At 37.5% G+C, this 22100-nt stretch overlaps 1 protein-coding gene across 6 annotated transcripts in view; it reads right to left on the bottom strand.

Moving 5' to 3' along the window:
- The window catches only part of TFG (trafficking from ER to golgi regulator), a 33155-nt gene extending 11466 nt beyond the window's left edge, over positions 1-21689 (bottom strand). For 2 of the 6 annotated variants that reach the window (XM_047723276.1, XM_047723288.1), the window contains exons 1-5: positions 21451-21689; positions 17376-17602; positions 14014-14097; positions 8582-8728; positions 3266-3433 (exon numbers count right to left, since the gene is read on the bottom strand). In XM_047723276.1, coding sequence (XP_047579232.1) covers positions 3266-3433; positions 8582-8728; positions 14014-14097; positions 17376-17559 — 583 coding nt within the window. In that variant the 5' untranslated portion in view covers positions 17560-17602; positions 21451-21689. Of the gene's footprint in view, positions 1-3265; positions 3434-8581; positions 8729-14013; positions 14098-17375; positions 17603-21357 lie in introns of all 6 variants that reach the window. The other 4 variants (XM_047723259.1, XM_047723281.1, XM_047723267.1 and 1 more) reach the window with 3 other exon arrangements.
- Between the last annotated feature and the right edge of the window lie 411 nt (positions 21690-22100).

The raw sequence follows: 22100 nt of genomic DNA, 5'->3' as shown, positions 1-22100 counted from the left end.
AATGGGTCTCCATTGCCCATAATCAAGTTCAACCCTCCAGTTTGGTATTCAAGGGTCCAAACATTGTATCTCATAATTCCTCCTCCTATAAACCCCCTTCAGCTGAAACTAACCTACTCCCTAGTCCCACAGTATATTTTTTTCTCCCTCCATGTATCACTGTTCCCTACACTCCCATTTTCACGTTTTCTAAATTCGATGTTCTTTAAATCGCAGGTACTACTCCAGTAAGCCCTCTTCACCCATGAATACTTTTTTCCACTTGTGAACTTCCATAAAGTATACTTTTATTATGACCCTCACCAACTTCTACTTTGTATCTGTGAATGACTCCCATCTTTCCCTTAGGTTACACAAGCTATTTGGGCCAGGCTCCTTTCTGATTCTTTTTGTCTGCCTTTCAAAGACTACCTCTCAAATTCCTGGAGTCACTCAAATTCTTCTAAAGTAATGAACAAAGAAGTAAATGGAAAAAGTTAGCTACAGCTCCAGTCTTGTGACAAAGACAACACTCCAAAGACAACTACAGATACGTTTATTCCTATAAGTTCTCTCTATTGGGTAATACAGAAGAGTGGTTAAAAGCTCAGACTATGGAGCCAGACTGCCTAGGTTCAAATGCCAGTGTTGCCACGTAGTAGCTCTCAGATTCTAGACACACTTATCTCTTTCTGTGCCTCAGTTTCCTCATTTGTACAAAGAAATAACCCACTTCTACTTCATTAAGGATCAGGAGTTAACAAGCGCTTATAGCAAATATTTATGAAAGTGATTATATCCTAAGAGCTTATAAAACTGATGACCATTTAGTAAGTTCCCCATAGGGACTTGTTATTACTAGCTAAGTTCCCTGAGAGTAAACCTCTATTCTCTGCACTGGTGGATCCCGGAATTTAGCACTGTATTAGGCAATTGTGTAGCTGGCCAATGGTAGTCCAGGTACTGATGAGAACTGAACTAGGCGAACAAACTGGTAATGCAAGAGAAACTGATGGGTTACCAGAGTAAAATGGCCAAGCTCTCGTGTTACTGATATTCACATAATGTAGATACAAACATCTAGTCTCCTACAAAAGACACTGCATTACTGACCTAAAACAGTACATTATTTTGATCCCTCTTTTCTCTCTTGTCTGTAACCTATTAGTTAATGCTGCCCATCCTATCTTTACAATATTCTATTCCTCCTTCCCATGTCCTCATTCACTACTGCAGTCAAGCTTTTCACAACAGCAGACGTGAGGGACGCCTGGGTGGCTCAGTTGGTTAAGCAGCTGCCTTCGGCTCAGGTCAGGATCCCAGCGTCCTGGGATCGAGTCCCACATCGGGCTCCTTGCTTGGCGGGGAGCCTGCTTCTCCCTCTGCCTCTGCCTGCCATTCTGTCTGCCTGTGCTCGCTCGCTCTCCTCTCTCTCTGACAAATAAATAAAATCTTAAAAAAAAAAAAAAAAAAAAACAACAGCAGACATGAATAATCAGAAAGCATCCTGGCATTTTCTATGTGCACAGTTTTTCTTACTTCAACATCCAAGGCTACTAGAAAAATGTCCTTCAAATGATGTCAATCATATTAATCATGTTATTCTGGTATGGCATATACTATATTCTAATCAAAATTTTAAGCCTGACTTTATATATATATATATATACTATTGACCCTCTACCCGCCATTTCTTGAAGTCTTAAATATTAAGAAGCCATACCATTAACTCAAATTTCAGTTGCTCTAAAAAGTGTTTTTCAGATGTATCACTTGTGTGATGTCTTCGTTCGCAAAGAACATACATCATATACACATTTTGTCTTTCCAGAATTTCACATAATTCTACTTAGTGAATAGTCCCATAAAAGTGTCAAAGAAAAATAAAATTAATAGACTGAATCCTATATTTCCAATTACTAATAATGGCAAAGTAAATGGTCAGAGGTAACAACAAATACCCTAGACAAAACAGCAGAAAACAACTATTTGAAATCACTGAAAGTCAACCAAATAGAAACCAGAAAAGTAGATACCAGTAGAAACCAGAAAAGTTTACCCCCAGTGGAATTACAGTGACTGAGAATTGTAAGCTCTGACCTCTGCAGCCCCAACAGCAGAAAGCCAGAGTGTCAACTTCATGGCTAGCCAACTAGCTAGAAATTTGAGGGGAAAAATCCCTGGATTAAAAGAGCCACCGAAGGAATGAGACCTGCAAACTACATATAAGTTCTGCCTAAAATCCTCGGCAGGTCACAAAAATTAAGAGGCGGACACATAAGAGGGCTCAGGGAAAAAAGCAGCACCAAGAGTTTAAAGGGCTGTGCAGAGATGTTAGCTGCTAGATTCCATGAGGACAAAGAATGAGTAGTTTGAATCCAAAAGAGTTAACTCCTTGCCAGAGCAACAGTAACAAAAAATCAGTCACTGAAACATATTAACCATCATGTCCAGTTTTTAATAAAAAATTATCAGATATGCAAAGAAACAGGAAAACGTGACCCATACTCAGAGTAAAAAGGCAGGCAAAAGAAAGTGTACTCCAAACAGGCCCAGGGACAAAGCAGACAAACACTGAGCAGCTATTATATTTTTATTTTTTTTTAATTATAAATATTTTTAAAGAATTAAAAATGCAGGCATTAAAGAGAAATATAGTCTTAATGCAAAGGTAAGGAATCTCAAAAAAATAAACTATACAAAGATTCAAATGGAAATTACAGAGCTGTATGTGTAATCAGAATCTAAAGAGAGAGAAAGCAGAAAAAATACTATAGAAATGATAGCCAAAAATAAAAAGAAGCAATCATAGTATAGATACTGTTTTAAGGTTAAAACCATTCATATAAGAGCAGTTTCCACACAAAAGCACTTTAACCAAAATCTACATTTAAAATTTAAATTTCTCTAGTTTAACATCCAAAGAGAGAAGACATGAAATACAATTTAAATCCTACAACAAATCTGAAATAAGATTATGAAATGGTTCAGATTTTTAAAAAATTATAAACTTTCTGAATTCCTCTTTTGATAAAATTTACCTACAACCAACAGTGGTTATTCTTTAAAGGGTAGGGTTCTACCTTAAGAAAGCTTTCCAGATACTGGAAATCATCTAGATCTTGATCTTACTTGGTGTTTTATATAGGTATATACAAAAGTAGAAATTTATTGAACTGAACCTTTAAGATATATGCACATCACTGTATATGTTATCCTATTACAGAAGGAAGAGATGGAAGGAAGGAGAGAGGAAATGAAGGATGGGAAGGAGGAACTAACTTACCTGAAACCTGATCATCTGTTAATCCAAACGCTGACATGACATTTTTATTGATTTCATCTTGGTTTTTTAAAGGATCAAAAGCTGACATACTTGCTGCCATAACCTGAGTAGACTGTTTTCCAGAAGAATCAGAAGCAGCAGGCTTTTCATCCCTACCATCCACAGTATCTATGAGAGGAATAAACAAAAATGTTTCCATTTTATCTATACTTAGTGAAGCCTAAAAAAAATACAAAATAGGGAAAAAATATATGTGCATACAGTCCGAAATGTTCAAAAGTATCTCTGAATATAGCATAATTGTTCATTTTACTTTCTCTTTATACTTGGATTTTTAGATTTTTTTTTTTTTTTTTTTTAATTTGACAGAGAGAGAGATCACAAGTAGACGGAGAGGCAGGCAGAGAGAGAGAGAGAGGGAAGCAGGCTTCTTGCTGAGCAGAGAGCCCGATGCGGGACTCGATCCCAGGACCCTGAGATCATGACCTGAGCCGAAGGCAGCGGCTTAACCCACTGAGCCACCCAGGCGCCCCTATACTTGGATTTTTAAAATCAGAAAGAAGGATCAAAAAGAAATTTTAAAAACCAGTTTTTTCAAAAAAATTTTATCTCCTTCCCTAAAAATTATTAGGTGAGGAAAAAAAAAATACAAAAAAACATTTTGCCCCTTCTTTTGGAGCCCGTGACCTACATATATCCTACAATCAGATATATACTGAACACTAATGCTTAATTTTGCAAAAGGGTAAAGCTTAAGTGAAGTTATGAAATGAACTCTTATGTTTTATTTCTACTTGTCTATTTGTTCATTATTAATTACATGGAAACCTCAAGCCCATCAATACATTAAACACATCCTTTTAATTTGCTACATCTCCTTAAAATACTTTACAGTTGAAATGATATGTCTGAGATTTGCTCAAAATAATAGGGGAGGAAATGTATGGGAGTCTAGAGGACATATACTATGAATTGATAATTACTCAAGTTGTGGGTGGGTTCACAAGATTCATTAGAGTACTATGTCTACTTCTGCATATCTTTCCATAATCAATTTTTTTTTTAAATAGAAAAATAATTTAAACATGAGCATGATAAATTTCAAACCATGCTTTTCTTCTAAGGATACTAAAGTACTCAACATGCATCTGTACAACTACATTGTGAAAGGTAAGGGATTCAAGTAAACCCACAATATATAGATAGGAACCTGAAACCAAAAAGATAAAAATTTTTTTAAAAAAGGTATCAAAAATAAAACAAGTAAACAAAGAGGAATACTGATAACCATTTACTCAGTAATTATCAACTTTTTTCTGTTACCATGCAAGTATGAACATCAGTTATTATCTCTATGATCAAGACAAAATTTATCTTGTGAAAAAGTGTTAAGTACCAAGTAGAATATAAGCATACATGGGCTTATAGTTCATATTCATTCCTATCATTCCACTGGTTACACTAATATTTCCTCCACTGCTGGAAGAAAACTTCTAGTAAGTACTCCTTTAAAATAAGTTATTCATCTTCCTCACCAATTTTCTTCCTAATTCCTAATTCCATGGCTACATGCCAAAAGCATATCACACCAATCTTGTAAGCTATCCCCTCTCACACTACTACCTTCCAATACCTGTGCACCCTTCCACTTACTACAAATTAAATCCATCAGGAAACACAATACTAAAGGCACACTAACCTACTAGTAGCTCCTACTAGCCCATTAGCTGCTATAGCTACTCCAACAGGTCAATCCAGTATCCAAAGCAGCCTACATCATGATCCTCAGAGAGGAAGCAAGTATCCAAAAACCTGCAGAGGTAGACCACTGAAGAACATGGGAGGAAGACCACTGAAGAACCACATATTTCTGGGTAAGGGTAAGCCACATTGTTCTAAAGAATACCAACAACTGACTGGCAACACTGTTTTCTAGACCAGACTTGCAGTTTCTGGTACAGGATTTTTCTGGTTTATTCAACACTATTTTCCTGATTGTTAAGTCAGGATATGTTCTAAAAGCTTAGGGGGCACCTGAGTGGCTCAGTGGGTTAAGCCTCTGCCTTCAGCTCAGGTCATAATCTCAGTGTCCTGGGATCGAGCCCCGCATCAGGCTCTCTGCTCAGTGGAGAGCCTGCTTCCTCCTCTCTCTGCCTGACTCTCTGCCTACTTGTAATCTCTCTCTCTGTCAAATAAATAAATAAAATCTTAAAAAAAAAAAAAAAAAAAGCTTAGAAGCTTCAAAGGCAGATAGATGGTCAAAAGGTAAAGGATCTTCCTAAGCACAGAAGAGGAAACAAAAAATAAATGACAACCATCTGTAAAATTAAAGCACAGAATGTATTACTCACTCATTAGATCACTACAACAGGATACCCTGACAAGAAAGGAGGCCAGACATAGAAACTCTTTGTGGTATAATTTACAAAATGCTGAGAGGAAACCAGTTTTAACATCTTTTACATTAACATAGGTGAAAAGTTAATAATAAAACATATGAAAATAAAGGGTTAATAAAGAGAAGTAGTAAATATATTAGTAAGAAATATGTGAGGACAGAAAGGTTGCTTCACTAAACCTAAAAGCTTATAATTCTATCCCCTGTAGCAGAACACAGGCTACTACAGGTAATTTCTGCACAGTACTGGGTACACTTGAATTTTCATCTAAGTTTCATAACATTCTACAGACGCTTAAATCCCCTGAAATTATCCGCAAATGCTGTTGTGTCAGCAACTATGAATTTTTCTAACAAAATGGTCAAAAGTTTTCTTCAGATTCTTGACCTAAAGTTGGAGCTTTTTGTCAGGCCATTTGTTTTAATCTAAAATATAAAAAGTTTCATGATTAAAAAGGCCAGTTAGGTTTTATTATAGAATTTCAGCACATCTCCAGTATGTTCTGAAATACAGAGGTGGAATAAGAAATTACTAATCACTAAAAATTTATTGAGAATCTACTATTAGTACAACTTCACATAGCTGGAGGGAGGAGAGGAATAATAAAATTATAGAAAATGCAACTTTATTTACAATACACCTAAACTAAGAAAACTCCAAAATTTACATGGAGCCAAAAATACAATCTCTAAGAATCTAATGGCTGCAAGGGATTATAAAATGCTACTTTCCCACAAAATCATCTTCTATTAAGCCCCTTATATACAGTCATCCAGACTCTATTAAAAAATCACTATTTCATGGGGTGCCTGGGTGGCTCAGTGGGTTAAGTCGCTGCCTTCAGCTCAGGAAATGATCTCAGGGTCCTAGGATCGAGGTCCACATTGGGTTCTCTGCTCAGCAGGGAGCCTGCTTCCCTCTCTCTCTCTCTGCCTGCCTCTCTGTCTACTTGTGATCTCTCTCTGTCAAATAAATAAATAAAATCTTTAAAAAAAAATCACTATTTCATAATATAGATGATTTTAAGCATGTAATTTAAATGCAGACACAAAAATTTTAAAAAGACAAAAACACTTAAGATTTTTAAGTGCAACATCTAAGAATATTAAAAATTGAAGAAAGCTTGGGACGCCTGCGTGGCTCAATCAGTTAAGCATCTGCCTTCAGCTCAGGTCATGGGTTTGAGTCAGGAGCCTTGCTCGGTGGGGAGCCTGCTTCTCTCTCTGTCTGCCCCCCTCTGCTTGTGTGTGCACTCTCTCTCTGACAAATAAATAAAATATTTTAAAAAGGGGTTGGGGGACACGCCTGGGTGGCTCAGTCATTAAGCATCTGCCCTTAGCTCAGGTCATGATCCCAGGGTCCTGAGATTGAGCCCCGTGTCAGGCTCCCTGCTCAGCAAAGTCTGCTTCTCCCTCTCCCACTCCCCTCTACTTGTATTCCCTCTCTCACTGTCTCCTTCTCTGTCAAATAAATAAATCTTTTTAAAAAATAAATTAATTTAAAAAGTTGAAGTTTTTTTTTTTTTTTTTTCCCAGTGTTTGAACTGAAGTTTTTTTTTTTTTAATCTACTTTCAAGTCCTAATTCATAAACTCCAATCTATACTGTTAAATATATTTGGTCCAAAAACACTGTCAGTTCCAAATTTGTCAATAAATCCTGCTTTAATATAAACAATACATGTCATCTGTAAAATGGGAAAAAAAAGTTTATCTTTGCATATGATTAAAAAATCACATTTAAGATAAACTTTATAGGGGCACCTGGGTGGCTCAGTGGGTTAAGCCTCTGCCTTTGGCTCAGGTCTTGATCTTGGGATCAAGCCCAGCATTGGGTTCTCTGCTCAGCAGGGAGCCTGCTTCCCCCCTTCTCTCTGACTACATGTGATCTCTGTTAAATAAACAAAATCTTTAAAAAAAAAAAAAAGATAAACTTTACAATATACCATTTGAATGTAGTGATCTTAAATTATTTTTTATTTAAAACTACTTCAAAAAAAATAAAACTTCATATGCCCCATAAAACTCATGAAATGATTGCAATTCCTAAGACGCATTGATTATTACAATGGAAACAGTTCAAGAGTCAAAGGGGTTTGAAAACTGACCTATTCATAAACCCAGGGTTGTTGTTGTTTTTTTTTTTAAGATTTTTTTATCTATTTGACAGAGATCAGAAGTAGGCAGAGAGGCAGGTGGTGGGGGCAGGCTCCCTGCTGAGCAGAGATCCCAATGTGGGGCTCGATCCCAGGACCCTGAGATCATGACCTGAGCCGAAGGCAGAGACTTAACCCACTGAGCCACTCAGGTGCCCTAAATCCAGGGGTTTAAGACTAGCTGTAAGGAATCAACCAGATAGCACTTTAAAAATGGGATTCCTGGGCCCTGCCCTCTAGTAGGTCTATGATGAGATCCAAAAATTTGCAAAATAAAATCTCCTGGTAATCCTAAAGGACCGCAGGTTTGAATACTAACACAGAGGTAAGAATAAGAAAAGGTAACATCAGGGGTGCCAACCTACTCCTACTTAAAAAAAAAAAAAAAAAAAAAAAAAAACCTGCAAACAAAATGTGAGTTTATAGAGAATAATGTTAGGCAGAAAAAGTCAAAGAAAGATAAATACCATATGCTTTCACTCATACGTAGAATTTAAGAAAGAACACAAATAAGCAAAGGAAAAAAAAAAGAAAGATTCTTAACTATAGAAAACTTATAGTTTTTCCAAAGGGGAGGTGGGTTAAACAGTTGTTAGAGATTAAGGAGTGTCCTTGTCATGATGAGCACTGGATGATGTATGGAATTGCTGAATCACTATATTGTACACCTGAAACTTACATAATACTATAAATTTTATTAGAATCAAAATAAGCTAATTTTTTTTAAAAAGACATAAGAAGAATAAAAGGGATTCACAGTCTACCATTTTCAGGAATACTGGTGGAAGGTCCTGGTTCTCCAGGTGGTTCCAAGCTATCCAACAAGCGATTCACTTTATTTCGCAGTTCTATCAGCTCTCGACGAAGATATTTTACTTGACTCGATTCAAGGGGTCTTGGTTGGCCATTAACTGGAACAAAAGCATTAATTTGCTTAAAAATGGGCAATGTTCTTAAATAATCTATCAACACAAAGCAATAAGGAAAAATAAATGTAATTTCTTTAAAAGGTGAAACAAAATCAAACAAGATACCTAATGATGTCATTTAAATGATAACTCTTTTTAAGGATTTTTTACTATTGATAATTTACTTTTTGGAAAAAATAAATATTCATCAGTCTTTGTTGATGCACATCTATGGCCCATGATCATACTGGTTAAAAAAAAAAGTTCTATTAGGATAAACTACAATAAACTAATTTAAGTTTTTAATATATTTTTAGCAGAAATTATGTACCTTCAAAAGCTCATTTTTCTCCCACACTACTCTTCTGTATTCTTGAAGTAATATTATAAACACCTAAACACCTTATTCTATACATATATGTTAAAAGATGCAACATGACTGATAGGTCTGTCATCCCTCTTGCCTATTTTTGACCTAAAAAAAAGAGAAAAATAGCACCTAAAATAACTGACCTAAAAAGTAACCTATTTAAAAAAAAAAATGCAGACTTCATGAATCCAAATCACCAATGTCCTTCAAAGTAGTTACTTCTAAAAGCAGTATATTAACCACAAAAAGTCAGAAATTATTTAATAATCATTGGTTTGTTTTTTTTTTTAAATGAAGGCAACATTACCTCAGTTGGTTGAAATGACTTTCAGCTGACTTAAAAATTAAAAAAAGGAAAAAAATAAAAGAAATCATTCATCCAGGGGCACTTGGGTAGCTCAGTGGGTAAAGCCTCTGCCTTTGGCCCAGGTCATGATCTTAGGGTCCTGGGATTGAGCCCGACATCAGACTCTCTGCTCATCGGGGAGACTGCTTCCCCCCTCTCTGCCTGCCTCTCTGCCTACTTATGATTTCTGTCAAATAAATAAATAAAATCTTTAAAAAAAAAAAAAAAGAAAAGAAAAAGAAATCCCTCATCCAGCAACAAAGACTATCACCACCAAGGTTACTTTAAAAAAAAAAAAAAAAAAAAGGTAAGACAAGGCTCTGAGTGCAAGCTTCAAGACAGGAGTTCAAAATTAAACTTAACTAAAAGGCTTTATTATGCATTGCCAGTACACATATATACAAATTCCCAAGGCAACAAATTAAAAAAGGAAATCCATTTGAAAATAAAAGTTCCAGGATTCTTCATTAGGTAAGTTGCAAACATCAAACCATCAATGTAAATTTTCTGAAGACAACCCTATTCTATGTACTCCCTATATAATTATGAGGAAGTTCAATACAATCTCCTACCTACATCAATTACTTGCTTTTTAGGGTACTACCGGGTCTTCTCTAGTATCTCAAAGGGAGAAAAGCAGCTCTTGACAAGCAGGAACGGGCCTAGTCCTGTAAGACGGCCCTAAGCGCTGCCAGAAGCAGGCCTGGCCGGCACTCACCAAGTAAGCTGAGCTGTTCTCTTGGTGACCATGAACAATTTCAAAGAATACCAACAAGTCAGAAAAGATCACTCTGTGACTGTGATAGATGAAGACAAGAACAGAGCCACTGCATAATCACGTGAGAACTCAGACAAAACAAGAGCAATGACCAAACCACAAAATGACCAACATTCCCCTGGCTAAAGTGAGTGACTGCTGCTGTTTTACCAATTGAAGCTTTACCCTCAATTAATTCCTCCACCTTCTGCATAAGAAAGACTTAGTAGGATACCCAATCATAGGACCATCCCCACCTCCCAAGATCATCCAATCTTGGGCAAGTCCCACTTCCTTGAACCTTATCCAAAATCATCTAACATAAACCCAAGCTATGAAAAATCCTTTCCAAATACTTTTACTGAGACATCCCATTGTTCATGGTTTTGGTTCTCCCTCACTGTAATTTGTAGTATGCCCCTTTTCATCCCTCGCATTGCTTATTTGTGCTTTCTTTCTTAACTTTAATCTTAAAAGAGGTTTGCTACTTTGTATCTTCTCAAAATTATTGATCCTATCAATTCCCCAACTTCTAGCTCACTTCTGCTCTTTATTATTTCTTCCTTTAAGTTATTTGTCCTTCTTGTATTGAATGTTACAAATATCCCTTCAAGTTTACCTTTGCACTCTAAAATAACTAATTACTTCTAATTCCCATTATAATTTCTCTTTTGACTTGTTACTTAAAAGCATATTTTTATCTTAAAAAGTCCCATAATTCGTGTTATTTTTGTCCAGTGATTTTTTTTTAATTTTTTAATTTTTTTCAGCATAACAGTATTCATTATTTTTGCACCACACCCAGTGCTCCATGCAATCCGTGCCCTCTACAATACCCACCACCTGGTGCCCCCAACCTCCCACCCCCCACCCCTTCTGTCCAGTGATTTCTAATGAGGCCAAAGAATATAATCTCTAGAATATAATCAGAGAATAAATATCTCTTCTCTGATATTTATTGAAATTTGTTGGAAAAACCACTACATGGTCAACTTCTATAAATGCTCACATGTACTAAAAAAAATTATACTCCCAGATCGCTAGATGCATAAGACCAAGCCTATATTTGATTTGTTTGAATCTTCTGTATCCTGACTAATTTGGAGCCTGCCTGATCTACCGGTTTCTAAGAAAAGAGCATAAAAGCTCTCCCATGATTGTGAATTTATTTTTCCCTAGGAAAAATCTAAGGCTATGCTGTGTTAGTGTTCAGAATTGTTATATATTCCCAGTGAATTACACTTTTTATCATTATGAAGTGACTATTACTAATGAATTTTTCACTTAGAATCCATTCTATTATTATTACTACCCGCTAGCCTTGAGTTTTTCTAGTGTATTTTTTAGCCCTCTGCTTTCAAACTTTGCATAATATTTTTCTGTGTCTTTTTTTTAACTAAAATTCAATTAGCCAACATATAGTGCATCATTAGTTTCAGATGTAGTGTTCAGTAACTGATCAATTGCATATAATACCCAGGGTTTATATCACATGCCCTCTTTAATGTCAATCACCCAGTTATAATCAGCATGTAACTAAATTTTGTTTAACTCCAGGCAGAGGCTATCTTTTGACATGTACATTTTGTCCATTTATATGTATTGGTAGTATGTCATGCTTTCTACTTATCAAGTTTTCTCTCTGATTATTTTCTCATCATCTAGTGAACCAAGCAGGTACTCTGTTTCCTCCTTTTCCCTCTACTGGTTATTTCTAGTCTTTCTTGAATCACTCTTACATTTCAGGCACGTATACTTCAATTTTAAAAAATCTAATTAGTATCTTCTTTCCAAACAATTTTAAAATATTTTAATTCCTATCATCCCCTCCTGTCTTGCATATAATCAGCATTTTTGTCCCATCTTTTTATATTCCTAAAATTATTAATTTTCTTTTTATAATCAGTGCTCATTTAAATTTATGCGTTAATGAGTTCATGTGCTCACAATATCTTGCATGTTTCACCATCCTTCTGGACTCCGTTTCCTTCTTGCTGAAGAACTATTTTAAAAAATTCTTTTAACAGGGCCCACGAGTAGCAAGTTCTCAGCATTTATTTGAAATTTTCTGAAATTTTTATTTTATTTTTTTGAGAGAGAGCACATGAGTATGGGGGGAAGGAAGGGATAGAGAGAGAATCTTAAGCAGACTCCACGCCCAGCACAGAGCTCAATACAAGGCTGGATCTCCTGACCCGAGCCAAAATCAAGTCAGTCGTTTAACCAACTCAGCCACCCAGGAGCCCAGAAAATGTTTTTATCTTCCCTTATTCCTCGAGCTTACCAGACTACAGACAGCTACTTTTCCGGTTATTTTTTTTCTTAACAGTCTGAAATGTTACTTTATTGTCTCTAGCTCCTATTATTGCTATGAAGACGTCTACCAACAGTCCAATTGCTTGGTAGGTGATCAGTCTTATTCTCTCAGGCTACTTTTTAAGATCTTTTTGCCTAACATATTGCCCAGTTTCGTGATAGTATGTCCAGTGGAGTTTTATTTTTACTTATCCTGCTCAGGACTCACTGTGCCTCCTGAATCTGATAGTTTACTTCTTTTATATAATTCTAAAAATTTCTTTAGCCATTACCTCCTGAAATATTTCTACTCCCCATTTCTCCTTCATTAAAGTCTTAATGGAAAAAGGCTGGACTTTCTCACTCTCAAATTCTCTCATATTCTTCATCTGTTTTTGTGCTTGATTCTGTAATTTTTTTAAACTACCTTCCAGTTCACTAATTCTCTCTTCAACTGTGACTAATCTCTGTTGTTCTACCTCTCCACTTTGTATTTAATTTTAATGATTATTTTTTTCATTTCCAAAAGTTACCTTAATTTGTTTTTAAAATCTGTTTATTGGGGCGCCTGGGTGGCTCAGTGGGTTAAAGCCTCTGCCTTCGGTTCAGGTCATGATCTCAGGGTCCTGGGATCGAGCCCCACATTGGCCTCTCTGCTCAGCAGGGAGCCTGCTTCCTCCTCTCTCTCTGACTGCCTCTCTGCCTACTTGTGATCTCTCTCTGTCAAATAAATAAATAAAATCTTTAAAAAAAAAAAGTTACACCTTACGAATTTGTTAATGTCAATAAGAAAACAAAATCTTAAGATTATAATTAATCTTATATTCATTTTTATCAAAACTACTTATAATTTACTCTTTAAGTACTCCTGAAAAAATAATGTCTACAGTATGAGGCCTATATGTTAAGTCCTGAGAAGTAAAAACATGTTATAGAAGGTAATTATCTATACTAAGAACTTAATAATAAAATGAATAAACTTAATAAAACTAAAACTTAATAAAGATAGTTTTAACCCTGTATTATTTTCAAACCTGTAAATACTTCTATAAGTGGCATCCACTGCTACATATGGTACTGAGCAGATGGGAGAATTTAAACATACCTACTTTCTATTACTCTTCAAATCTTCTACTAATCGTCAAATATATAGTTAGGCCTAATAATTCAAAATTTCAGATATAGCTGAAAAATTTATCACTTAATTCTGAGTCTTTAAAAGGAGTAAATCTGGGTGCTTGCATGGCTCAGCCAGTTAAGTGTCTGCCTTCAGCCCAAGTCATGATCCCTGAGTCCAGAGTATCCTGTATCAGGATCCCTACTCATTGGGGAGTCTGCTTCTCCTAATCCTTCTGGCCCTCCCAACCACTTGTGCTATCTGTCTGTCTGTCTCTCTCTCTCTCTTTCTCAAATAAATAAAATCTTTAAAAAAAATAAAAACAAAAGGAGAAAAGCTAAAAAGTCTTCAATAAAAATACAATGGACAATACAGTAAATTTATTAGAAGGTTTACCACTTACCAAATAATGTCAGTTTCAGTATTCTACTACATTGAATTGCAAAAGAAAGGTCAGAACTATCAAAAATTGTTATAAGATCTCCATCTGGAATTTAAAAAAAGTTTCAGATTTGTGTCAGTATAAACCAAGGTATACATTAAATTAAAATCTAAATGAAGATTACAGAGCATAATTAGAATCTATCATAAAAACTTTAAATAAACACTAAATGATCTAGGTAAGATGCATTTGTTCAAAAGAATACCATATCAATTTTGCTTATTACTTTTATAGCAAAGTTATTTATCATATTCCCATAAGAAGAGCCAAAACATAAAGATTAATATATTAAGTCATCTTTTACAAGTCACCAGGATATTCATGGTAGCAAAGTAACAGATTACTGGTTTAGACTAAAATCTTTCCGTTCCAAAAAATTTAAATATATTTACCAAAAGTTAAATACAGATTCTCAAGGTTCAAATTTTAATCCTAAGTACAAGAAAACACTACTGATATAAAGGGAGGGGAAGCTATTATAATAGTAACTAAAAGGATCACTGACCATTTTGATACTAAGATGAAAACTATGAACTCTCCCTAGAAAAAAATATTCATGTTATACACAAGATTCTGTAATCTCCTAGATCTCAATGGGTGCCTGGATGGCTCAGTTGGTTAAGCAACTGCCTTCAGCTCAGGTCATGATCCTGGAGTCTGGGATTGAGTCCCACATTGGGCTCCCTGCTCAGCAGGGAGTCTGCTTCTCCCTCTCATGCTCTCTCTCTCTCTCTCTCTCTCTCAAGGAAATAAATAAAATCTTTAAAAAAAAAAAAAAGAATATTATAATCAGCTGCCTGTCTCAAAAGATTTCAAAGGGCTGGAGGAAAATGTTCTCTAGAGAGAACAAGAACAGAAAAGCAGCCACAGGCAAGGAGCTAATCAGGGTCCTGTGCCAGGTGTCTTCACAGACATAGGTAGGTTGGGGGCTTGAGGATGTCCATTCTGTCCTGGGAGGCTGCTCCAAGGATGCTCTGCTACACCAATTTTAACACTGATTACAGATTTATTTTAAACAAAGGTGGCAACAAATGGCGTAACTAAGAATTTTATCATTGTTTTTAGATCTTTATAACCAGACCCATTTCTTATAACATATCAACTTCAGGGATTCTAAACATATTTTTAATAAAGTATATATGTAAAAGGAAACCTCCACTATCTTATTTTCTGAAACTCACAACAGAAATAGAATATACATGATAGCAAAAACTTTACCTAAGCCAGTCCTCCACCCTAGTACCTAACAGTTTCTGGAATACAAATCTGTACAATTTAAAACACTTAGAAACATCCTGAAAAAAAATTCAATGTGGTAACTCATTTCAACAATGAGGATACTCTAAGCAAGGGGTCCACAAACTGAGACCGATGGTCAAAATTCTTATTTATAGGACTGTGAACTAAGCATGGTTTTTACTTTTTTTTTTAAAGATTTTATTTATTTATTTGACAGAGAGAGATCACAAGCAGGCAGAGAGGCAGTCAGAGAGAGAGGAGGAAGCAGGCTCCCTGCTGAGCAGAGAGGCCGATGCGGGGCTCGATCCCAGGACCCTGAGATCATGACCTGAGCCGAAGGCAGAGGCTTAACCCACTGAGCCACCCAGGCGCCCCGGTTTTTACATTTTTTAAAAGGTTTTAAATAGGTGAAATACTAGCCTTAAATGACCCACAGTGCTAACATTTTATCTGATCTTTTAAAGAAAAGTTTGGCAACCCCTGCCCTAAACAAAAATAAGGAGTTAAGAGAAAGCCAGATAAATAATGAGGTCAGTTTAAGTTATACCAAGTTTGAAGTAAATTAAGGCACACATTTTCAAGTTAGAAATGAAAATCAATGTATTGTTAGTAGATGAGATTATACTAGGGAAGAGAACAGGAAGAAACTGTTTCCTTTCCTGTCCTTTAAAACAGGTAACTCTCAAAATTAGGTTTGGGTAATATTAGATCATACTTTATAAAAAAAGAATTACACCTGTAGTTAAATGGCCAGCTTAGCTGATCATCAGTGATTTATACTCTCCTTCCACAGTGTAGGTTGTTGGAAAGTGGGCCAACCAGGGACATACCCCTAGCCACTGAGATCTCAGCAGAGCCACATGACTGGGGTCTGGCCAATGTGATGTGAGGAGAAATGACATACATTACCTTAAGGCCTAGAGACTACAATCCCCCCACCTAACCCCCTACACTCTGTCTTCCTCCATCTGCCTGCTGGATGTTAATGCTCAAGGTGAACTTATAAGCCATGTGTTGAACACAACAGAGTTTCTGTCAACCTGGATCTCTAAATGATTCACTAAGTGTTAAACCACTGAAATTTTAAGATTTCTCTTATCATCAGCTGGCATTACTTTAAGCCAGCACACAGAGACACAGAGAAGCAGTTGTCAGTGATAAGAAAACTAGGACAGCAGTGGCAGAGATGTTTAGGAATACGAGTATTTTTAAAAAGATGGTATAGGTGGGCACCTAGGTGGCTCAGTGGGGTAAGCATCTGCCTTTGGCTCAGGTCATGATCTCAGGGTCCTGGGATGGAGCCCCACATTGGGCTCTCTGCTCAGCAGGGAGCCTGCTTCCCCCTCTCTCTCTGCCTGCCTCTCTCCTTGCTCTCTCTGTCAAATAAATAAATAAAAATCTTTAAAGGAAAAAAAAAAAAGATGGTATAGGTAGCAGTGCCAAGTACTGAGAACAAGGTGAAACAGACTGAAATTAAATTCAATGGTAAGAAAGAAGCTAGTAACCACCCAAGCACAATTTTTCAGCAGAGATGTTTACAAAGAAGACAGGTACAAAAGATGAATAAAGATCTGTTGTGTTTGATGCAACATTTGTCATGTAAAACCCACTGCTGTACAAACTGTTTTGTGGTCAAATGAGTCTAGGACACTGCATACTATAAACTGACAATGTACACCAGAATATTACACATTCTAAAGATTGCTGCAGTAAAGAAACACATTTCTGTTTCAACCAACTTTCTCACTTAGTTGGCCACGAAAATCTTTTTCATTCAGTACCTACTGATGAGTGAAAGTGTGGTTTTAAAAGCAAAAAAGGAAGCCAGAATTGCATGAGCAAAAGAGAAAAAAAAAAAATGCTTGTAAAAATATACATGAAAGTTCTATCATTTAAAGCCCCATTTCTAATAATAAATCACATAGCTATTTAACTTATTAAAGAATTATAATTAACTACGTGAACATCCAATTAAATTAAGTGGGTACTCAATTACTACAGAAGGGAACAAAATTTTTATTGAGATAGTTCAATAAAAGATAGGCAAAAAAAATCACAAGTAATACATAGACTTTTAATCTTACCTTCATCTTTATACTTTATTGTAACTTCATCATTACTCAAGAGTTTTCCTCTGAAAACTCGCTGCATCATTAGCACTAATTCATCATAAGTAATATCTTCATTATGAATGGGAATTCGTCGAATATCTTCCCCAAGCTGAGCTTTGATGATTAGCTTCCCGCTTAGGTCCAACTGTCCATTCATGGTGGACTCCAGGATGTTGCAGGTATACAATTCTAGGGAAAGACTGATAAAATGGTTTTGATGATTAAACAGCTATAAAACCTTATCTTAAAAAGTTGAAAAGCAAATCTACTATTAGAATCTTTTAAGAAACTCTGGCCTTCAAAAGAGATTTACTGTTCCAATATTACCAGGTTAAAATGGTCTGAAGGTTAAGTTTATTTTGTGCCTAAAAACAATTTTTAGTATTCACCCACATACCTGCTTATCTCACATTACCATTTAGATTTCTAACTTAAGATATCTAAAAACAAATTTCTGATCTTCCCCCCAAAATCTGCTTCTCCTGTAGTATTCTCTATCTCAGTTAGTAACAATTTCTTCCTTCTAGCTGTTCACAATTTTTTTTCCAAAAAGTCCATGAAATACCCAAAAATATAGTTGCCACCACTTTTAAAATCTCTATATTCCAATCCCTTCAGTATCTCTACCGCTACCAACTTGATCCAAGCCGCTATCATTTCTTGCATGCATTACTGCAAAAGACTCCTATGTGGTCCGCCTGCTTTTTACCTTTGTCTACTTTTAATCTATCCTCAACATCAAAGTTATCCTGTTAAATAAAACATAACGTTCCTCTGCTTAAAATCTCCCAACAGATTCACAGCTCACTTCTAGTAAAGGACAGGACTACAAGGTCATGATCTGGCCTCTGGCCCCTAGCCAAGTATTTCACCTCATTTCCTACTTTTCTCCCTGATTTCATTGCTGCACCCATATTTTATTAAGTTCTCCTTCTCAATGTAAGGCTTTGCACTTGCTGTTCCCTTTGTCATAAGTCTTTTTCACAATTCCCATATGATTCAGATCTCTGATCAAATGGTCACTTCTTAGAGATTTGTCCTGACTACCTAAACTAAAATGGATCCTCTTTCACTTTCTTACCCTGCTACAATTTTCTTCAAATCACTTATCACCACCAGGCATTATGAATTTATTAACTTTGCATTGTCTTTCCTACTAAAAAATAAAGAAGTAAATGGTTTTGTTCATTGGATTCCTGAGTCTAGAACAGTGCCTAGTAATGGTTGTCATTGAATTTTGTTACATGAAGGACAAATAAATACTGGCTTCCACACTCTATTAACCTACAACTAAATGATAACCCTGAAAAGCATCTGTGAACACTAAAACAGAGTCTCAAATTTTTCTCTCTAAAGTAAAAAAGACCCCTAGTATTTTCTCTAGTTTTCCTATTTGGGGAACTTAAGGAGAAAAGGCAAATGAGTGACATCCTCCAGAACTTTCTAATAAGACCGTGCACTATTGTCTCTTAATATTCTGTAACTCACCCCTCCCCAAACCTTAGTGGTGTGTATGATTAGATTCCCTATTTATGTCCTTCCAAGTATTCCTTAAATGAATGTCTCTAGTCCTCTTTGCCATATTCTGAAGAGATTACATTTATTAATAATACTTTTCTTTCCTTTTTATCTTAGAAATACTCTTTTTCCATGATGCACTGACCCACAAATCACATACTGACAGCTTGGAAATAAACTTCCCAATTGTTGTAACAGATTTTTTAAAAATTCTGCCATTTAGTGAGGACCCAAAGTCAGACTTGAAGGCCTATATCCTCAGATTTTCACTTTTTCAGCAGGATGAAATCCTAGCTTTCTTTAGCCTAACGTTAAATACCCTTCACGATTTGTCCTTCCCCTTGTTTTTTTCTTACTCTTCCCATATATATATGTGTGTGTGTGTGTGTGTATATATATATATATATATACATACATACATTCGTACTGTCCTATTTTAGAGCTTATATTAATAATATATTTTAAAATGAGGCATTAAATACTGAATCTAACACTCTTAGGTCAGTTCAGAACAGAGTGGATTGTGTTCCTACATATGGATGTTAAGCTTGTCTTAATGTAAAACAGAATTAATTTATCTGCCAATGCTCGCAATGGACTTCTCATAAACACTGTGATTAATTGAAAGAACCTCTACACCTGTTAGCCAAACTACCCTCTTCATTCAGGAAACATTTACTTAATACCTACTATGTGCTAAGCTCTAAAGTATAATCTCTTCAAAAAAATGGTAAAGACTCCACCTTGTTTACCTTACAGTCTGAAAGAAATAAAGAACTTCAGTAAATCAATGTTATGTTACTTCCTCCTACCCACAGGATATGTAAACTAGCAATAACATAGTTAAGGACCACAGCTTAGCTTCAGCAAGGTATTATTATCTACTCTTAAAAGCACCTAGAATAGTGCCTGACATATATCAGGTATTTAAAGACTTGTTTTTGTTGCCCAAACCAAAGATGAATGAGAAATAATAAAGTTCCGATAAGGGATAGGGAGAAGAAAAGTTATACTGTTAGGGTCAGTTCCTAAGGCAGCCCTTCACACACTGTACCTCTTTTATGTAACTAGAAGTGACTCCCCACAACAAACATACTAATTAAGAGAATTTTCAACATCTGATGTAATGAATAGTACATCCTTTTGATGGTGGGAGGGTTGTTCAATGCAATTCCAATGGATCTGACAACATTAGTCTGTTTTACTTTATATTTGCCACATTTGCCTGCAAATTCATTTATTCCTTGGTGCTTCCCATGCACCGTAAACTCCCTGTGGCCAGGAACCAGGGCTTCTTTCATAACCCAGTTTGTGCAGCCATCTCCTCAAAACATGCATATCATCATCACAAAACTAAGGACATCACAAAATCTTCCCTTTCTGGGAAAATCCCATTCTCAATTTTCTTATGTAACAGAATTCAGGTCCCCTTTTTCTCTAACTCCAGTCACCAGGTAGAGACTGGTATGAACGACTAGCTGCCAGGACTGCTGGTGAGATCCTTACAGCATATTCTTCTCCCATCTCGTCCATACCCAGCTCCCTCTGAAGTCCAGAAATGACACAGCCACTAATTTACCAAACCCTCCAACAGGAACCCTGTTTTTAGCACTTGGGAATAAAGTGACCTGACCAAAGGGACATAAAAATCCTGCCTCCTGAACCAGAATCCAAGATCAGTGGCCAAACCTCCAGTTCCACTTTCCCTGTGGGTAGAATCCGGCTCGAATTCAGAGGGGCCTGCTTAGGCACCTCCACAGCGTAGCAATTTTAAGATACTCAAGCAAAATCAACCCTTGATTGTTCCAAAGAATCCAAGGAGCCACAAATCCTGCCTGACCACTAAGATAGTAAAAATTTCTACTACAAGCCCTGTGACCTTAGGCAAGTACCTCTCTAAGCCTCACTTTCATCATACGCAAAGTAAGAATATCTAAATTTAAAGAATCTTTGTGATAATTATCATGCATCTAAAATACTTCGCACAGTTCGTAGTAAACTTAAAAGTTCGCTATCATCATCACTATAAAACTGGGTTGGGCCTCCAGTCGGCGCTTAAGCCCTGACACAGCTAAGGAACAAGGTTCCTCTCGGGTGACCCCAATAAACTTATTCCAACAGGCGCTATTCTTCAACATTCTCACCCTAACAAGCTCCTCTGGGGAGGTTAAGTGCTCGACCACTCCAGGACTCACAAAGTACCTCCCTCTCCTTTCCATCTGGCAGTCCAACCCCATGGAACCAGGCGGACTCGGAGCGAGGACAACTGCTGGCCCAAACAATCCCTAGAGACCCCCGAGGCCCGCCTCCCTGCCACCGTGGCCAGCCGGATTCCCATCCCCTCCCCCTCCACAGCTTCCCCTCCCCCCACCCGACGCCCCTCCCGGGCCCCAGCTCCTTCCCACGGCCCCCTCCGCACCCCCACCCCGCCCGGTACCCGCCGGTTCGAGCGAGGCCCTGCCAGCGCTTCCTCGTCTCCCGGCCCGCCTTGTCGGGAGAGCGGCCGCGCCCCCGTCCCCAGCGGCCATACCCGCTTGCCGAGGCTGCCGCGGCCGCCTCCCCGCGGATCTCCGCTGACCCGACCGGTGCGAGGCCGACGCCCGGCTCTGGGGCGTCGTGGGGAGGCTGCGGTCACGACCCACTCCGGTGCCCTCCGCCGGTGCCGCCGCACCTCGCTAGCAGGCTCGCGCGGGCCCTGGCCAATCGCACGGACGCACCAAGCCTAGCGAGATCTCGGGCCCAGTACGTGGCAGGTGGGGGAAGAAGAGGGGCGGGAACAAGAAAGAAAAAAAAAAACTGTCCTTTCGCTCCGCCTCTCAGCGAGAGGCCAACCTACAACGCATGCGCAGCGGCGGAGGCACGGGTGGGGGCTGACTGTTCTAGGGCCTGCGTGGGCCGGAGTCTGCTTTCTCACTGGATGACGGAGTATGGCAGTGGTTGCCGAACGGAAGCACGCATGCGCAAGGCGTGACCAGGCACTTCCGGTTTTCCTGAAAGCTTGAGTTTCCCGTGTGTCGCTCCTGGGTGGGGCGTGGTTTGCTGCTCTGGACTCTGAGAGTTCGTCGGAAGTGGGCATTTGTCCAAGTTTGGGATTTTTTTTGGCGACCGCTGTAATTCTCCTAGCCCTGTCTCGAAAAAAACCAATCTTTTATCCCGCCTTCTTTCCACAAACTCATTCAT

The sequence above is a fragment of the Lutra lutra genome, chromosome 1 (assembly GCF_902655055.1).
Source record: "Lutra lutra chromosome 1, mLutLut1.2, whole genome shotgun sequence".
Classification (NCBI taxonomy): domain Eukaryota; kingdom Metazoa; phylum Chordata; class Mammalia; order Carnivora; family Mustelidae; genus Lutra; species Lutra lutra.
Note: the sequence above shows the minus strand (reverse complement) of the source record. Positions and strands in the feature narration are given on the sequence as shown.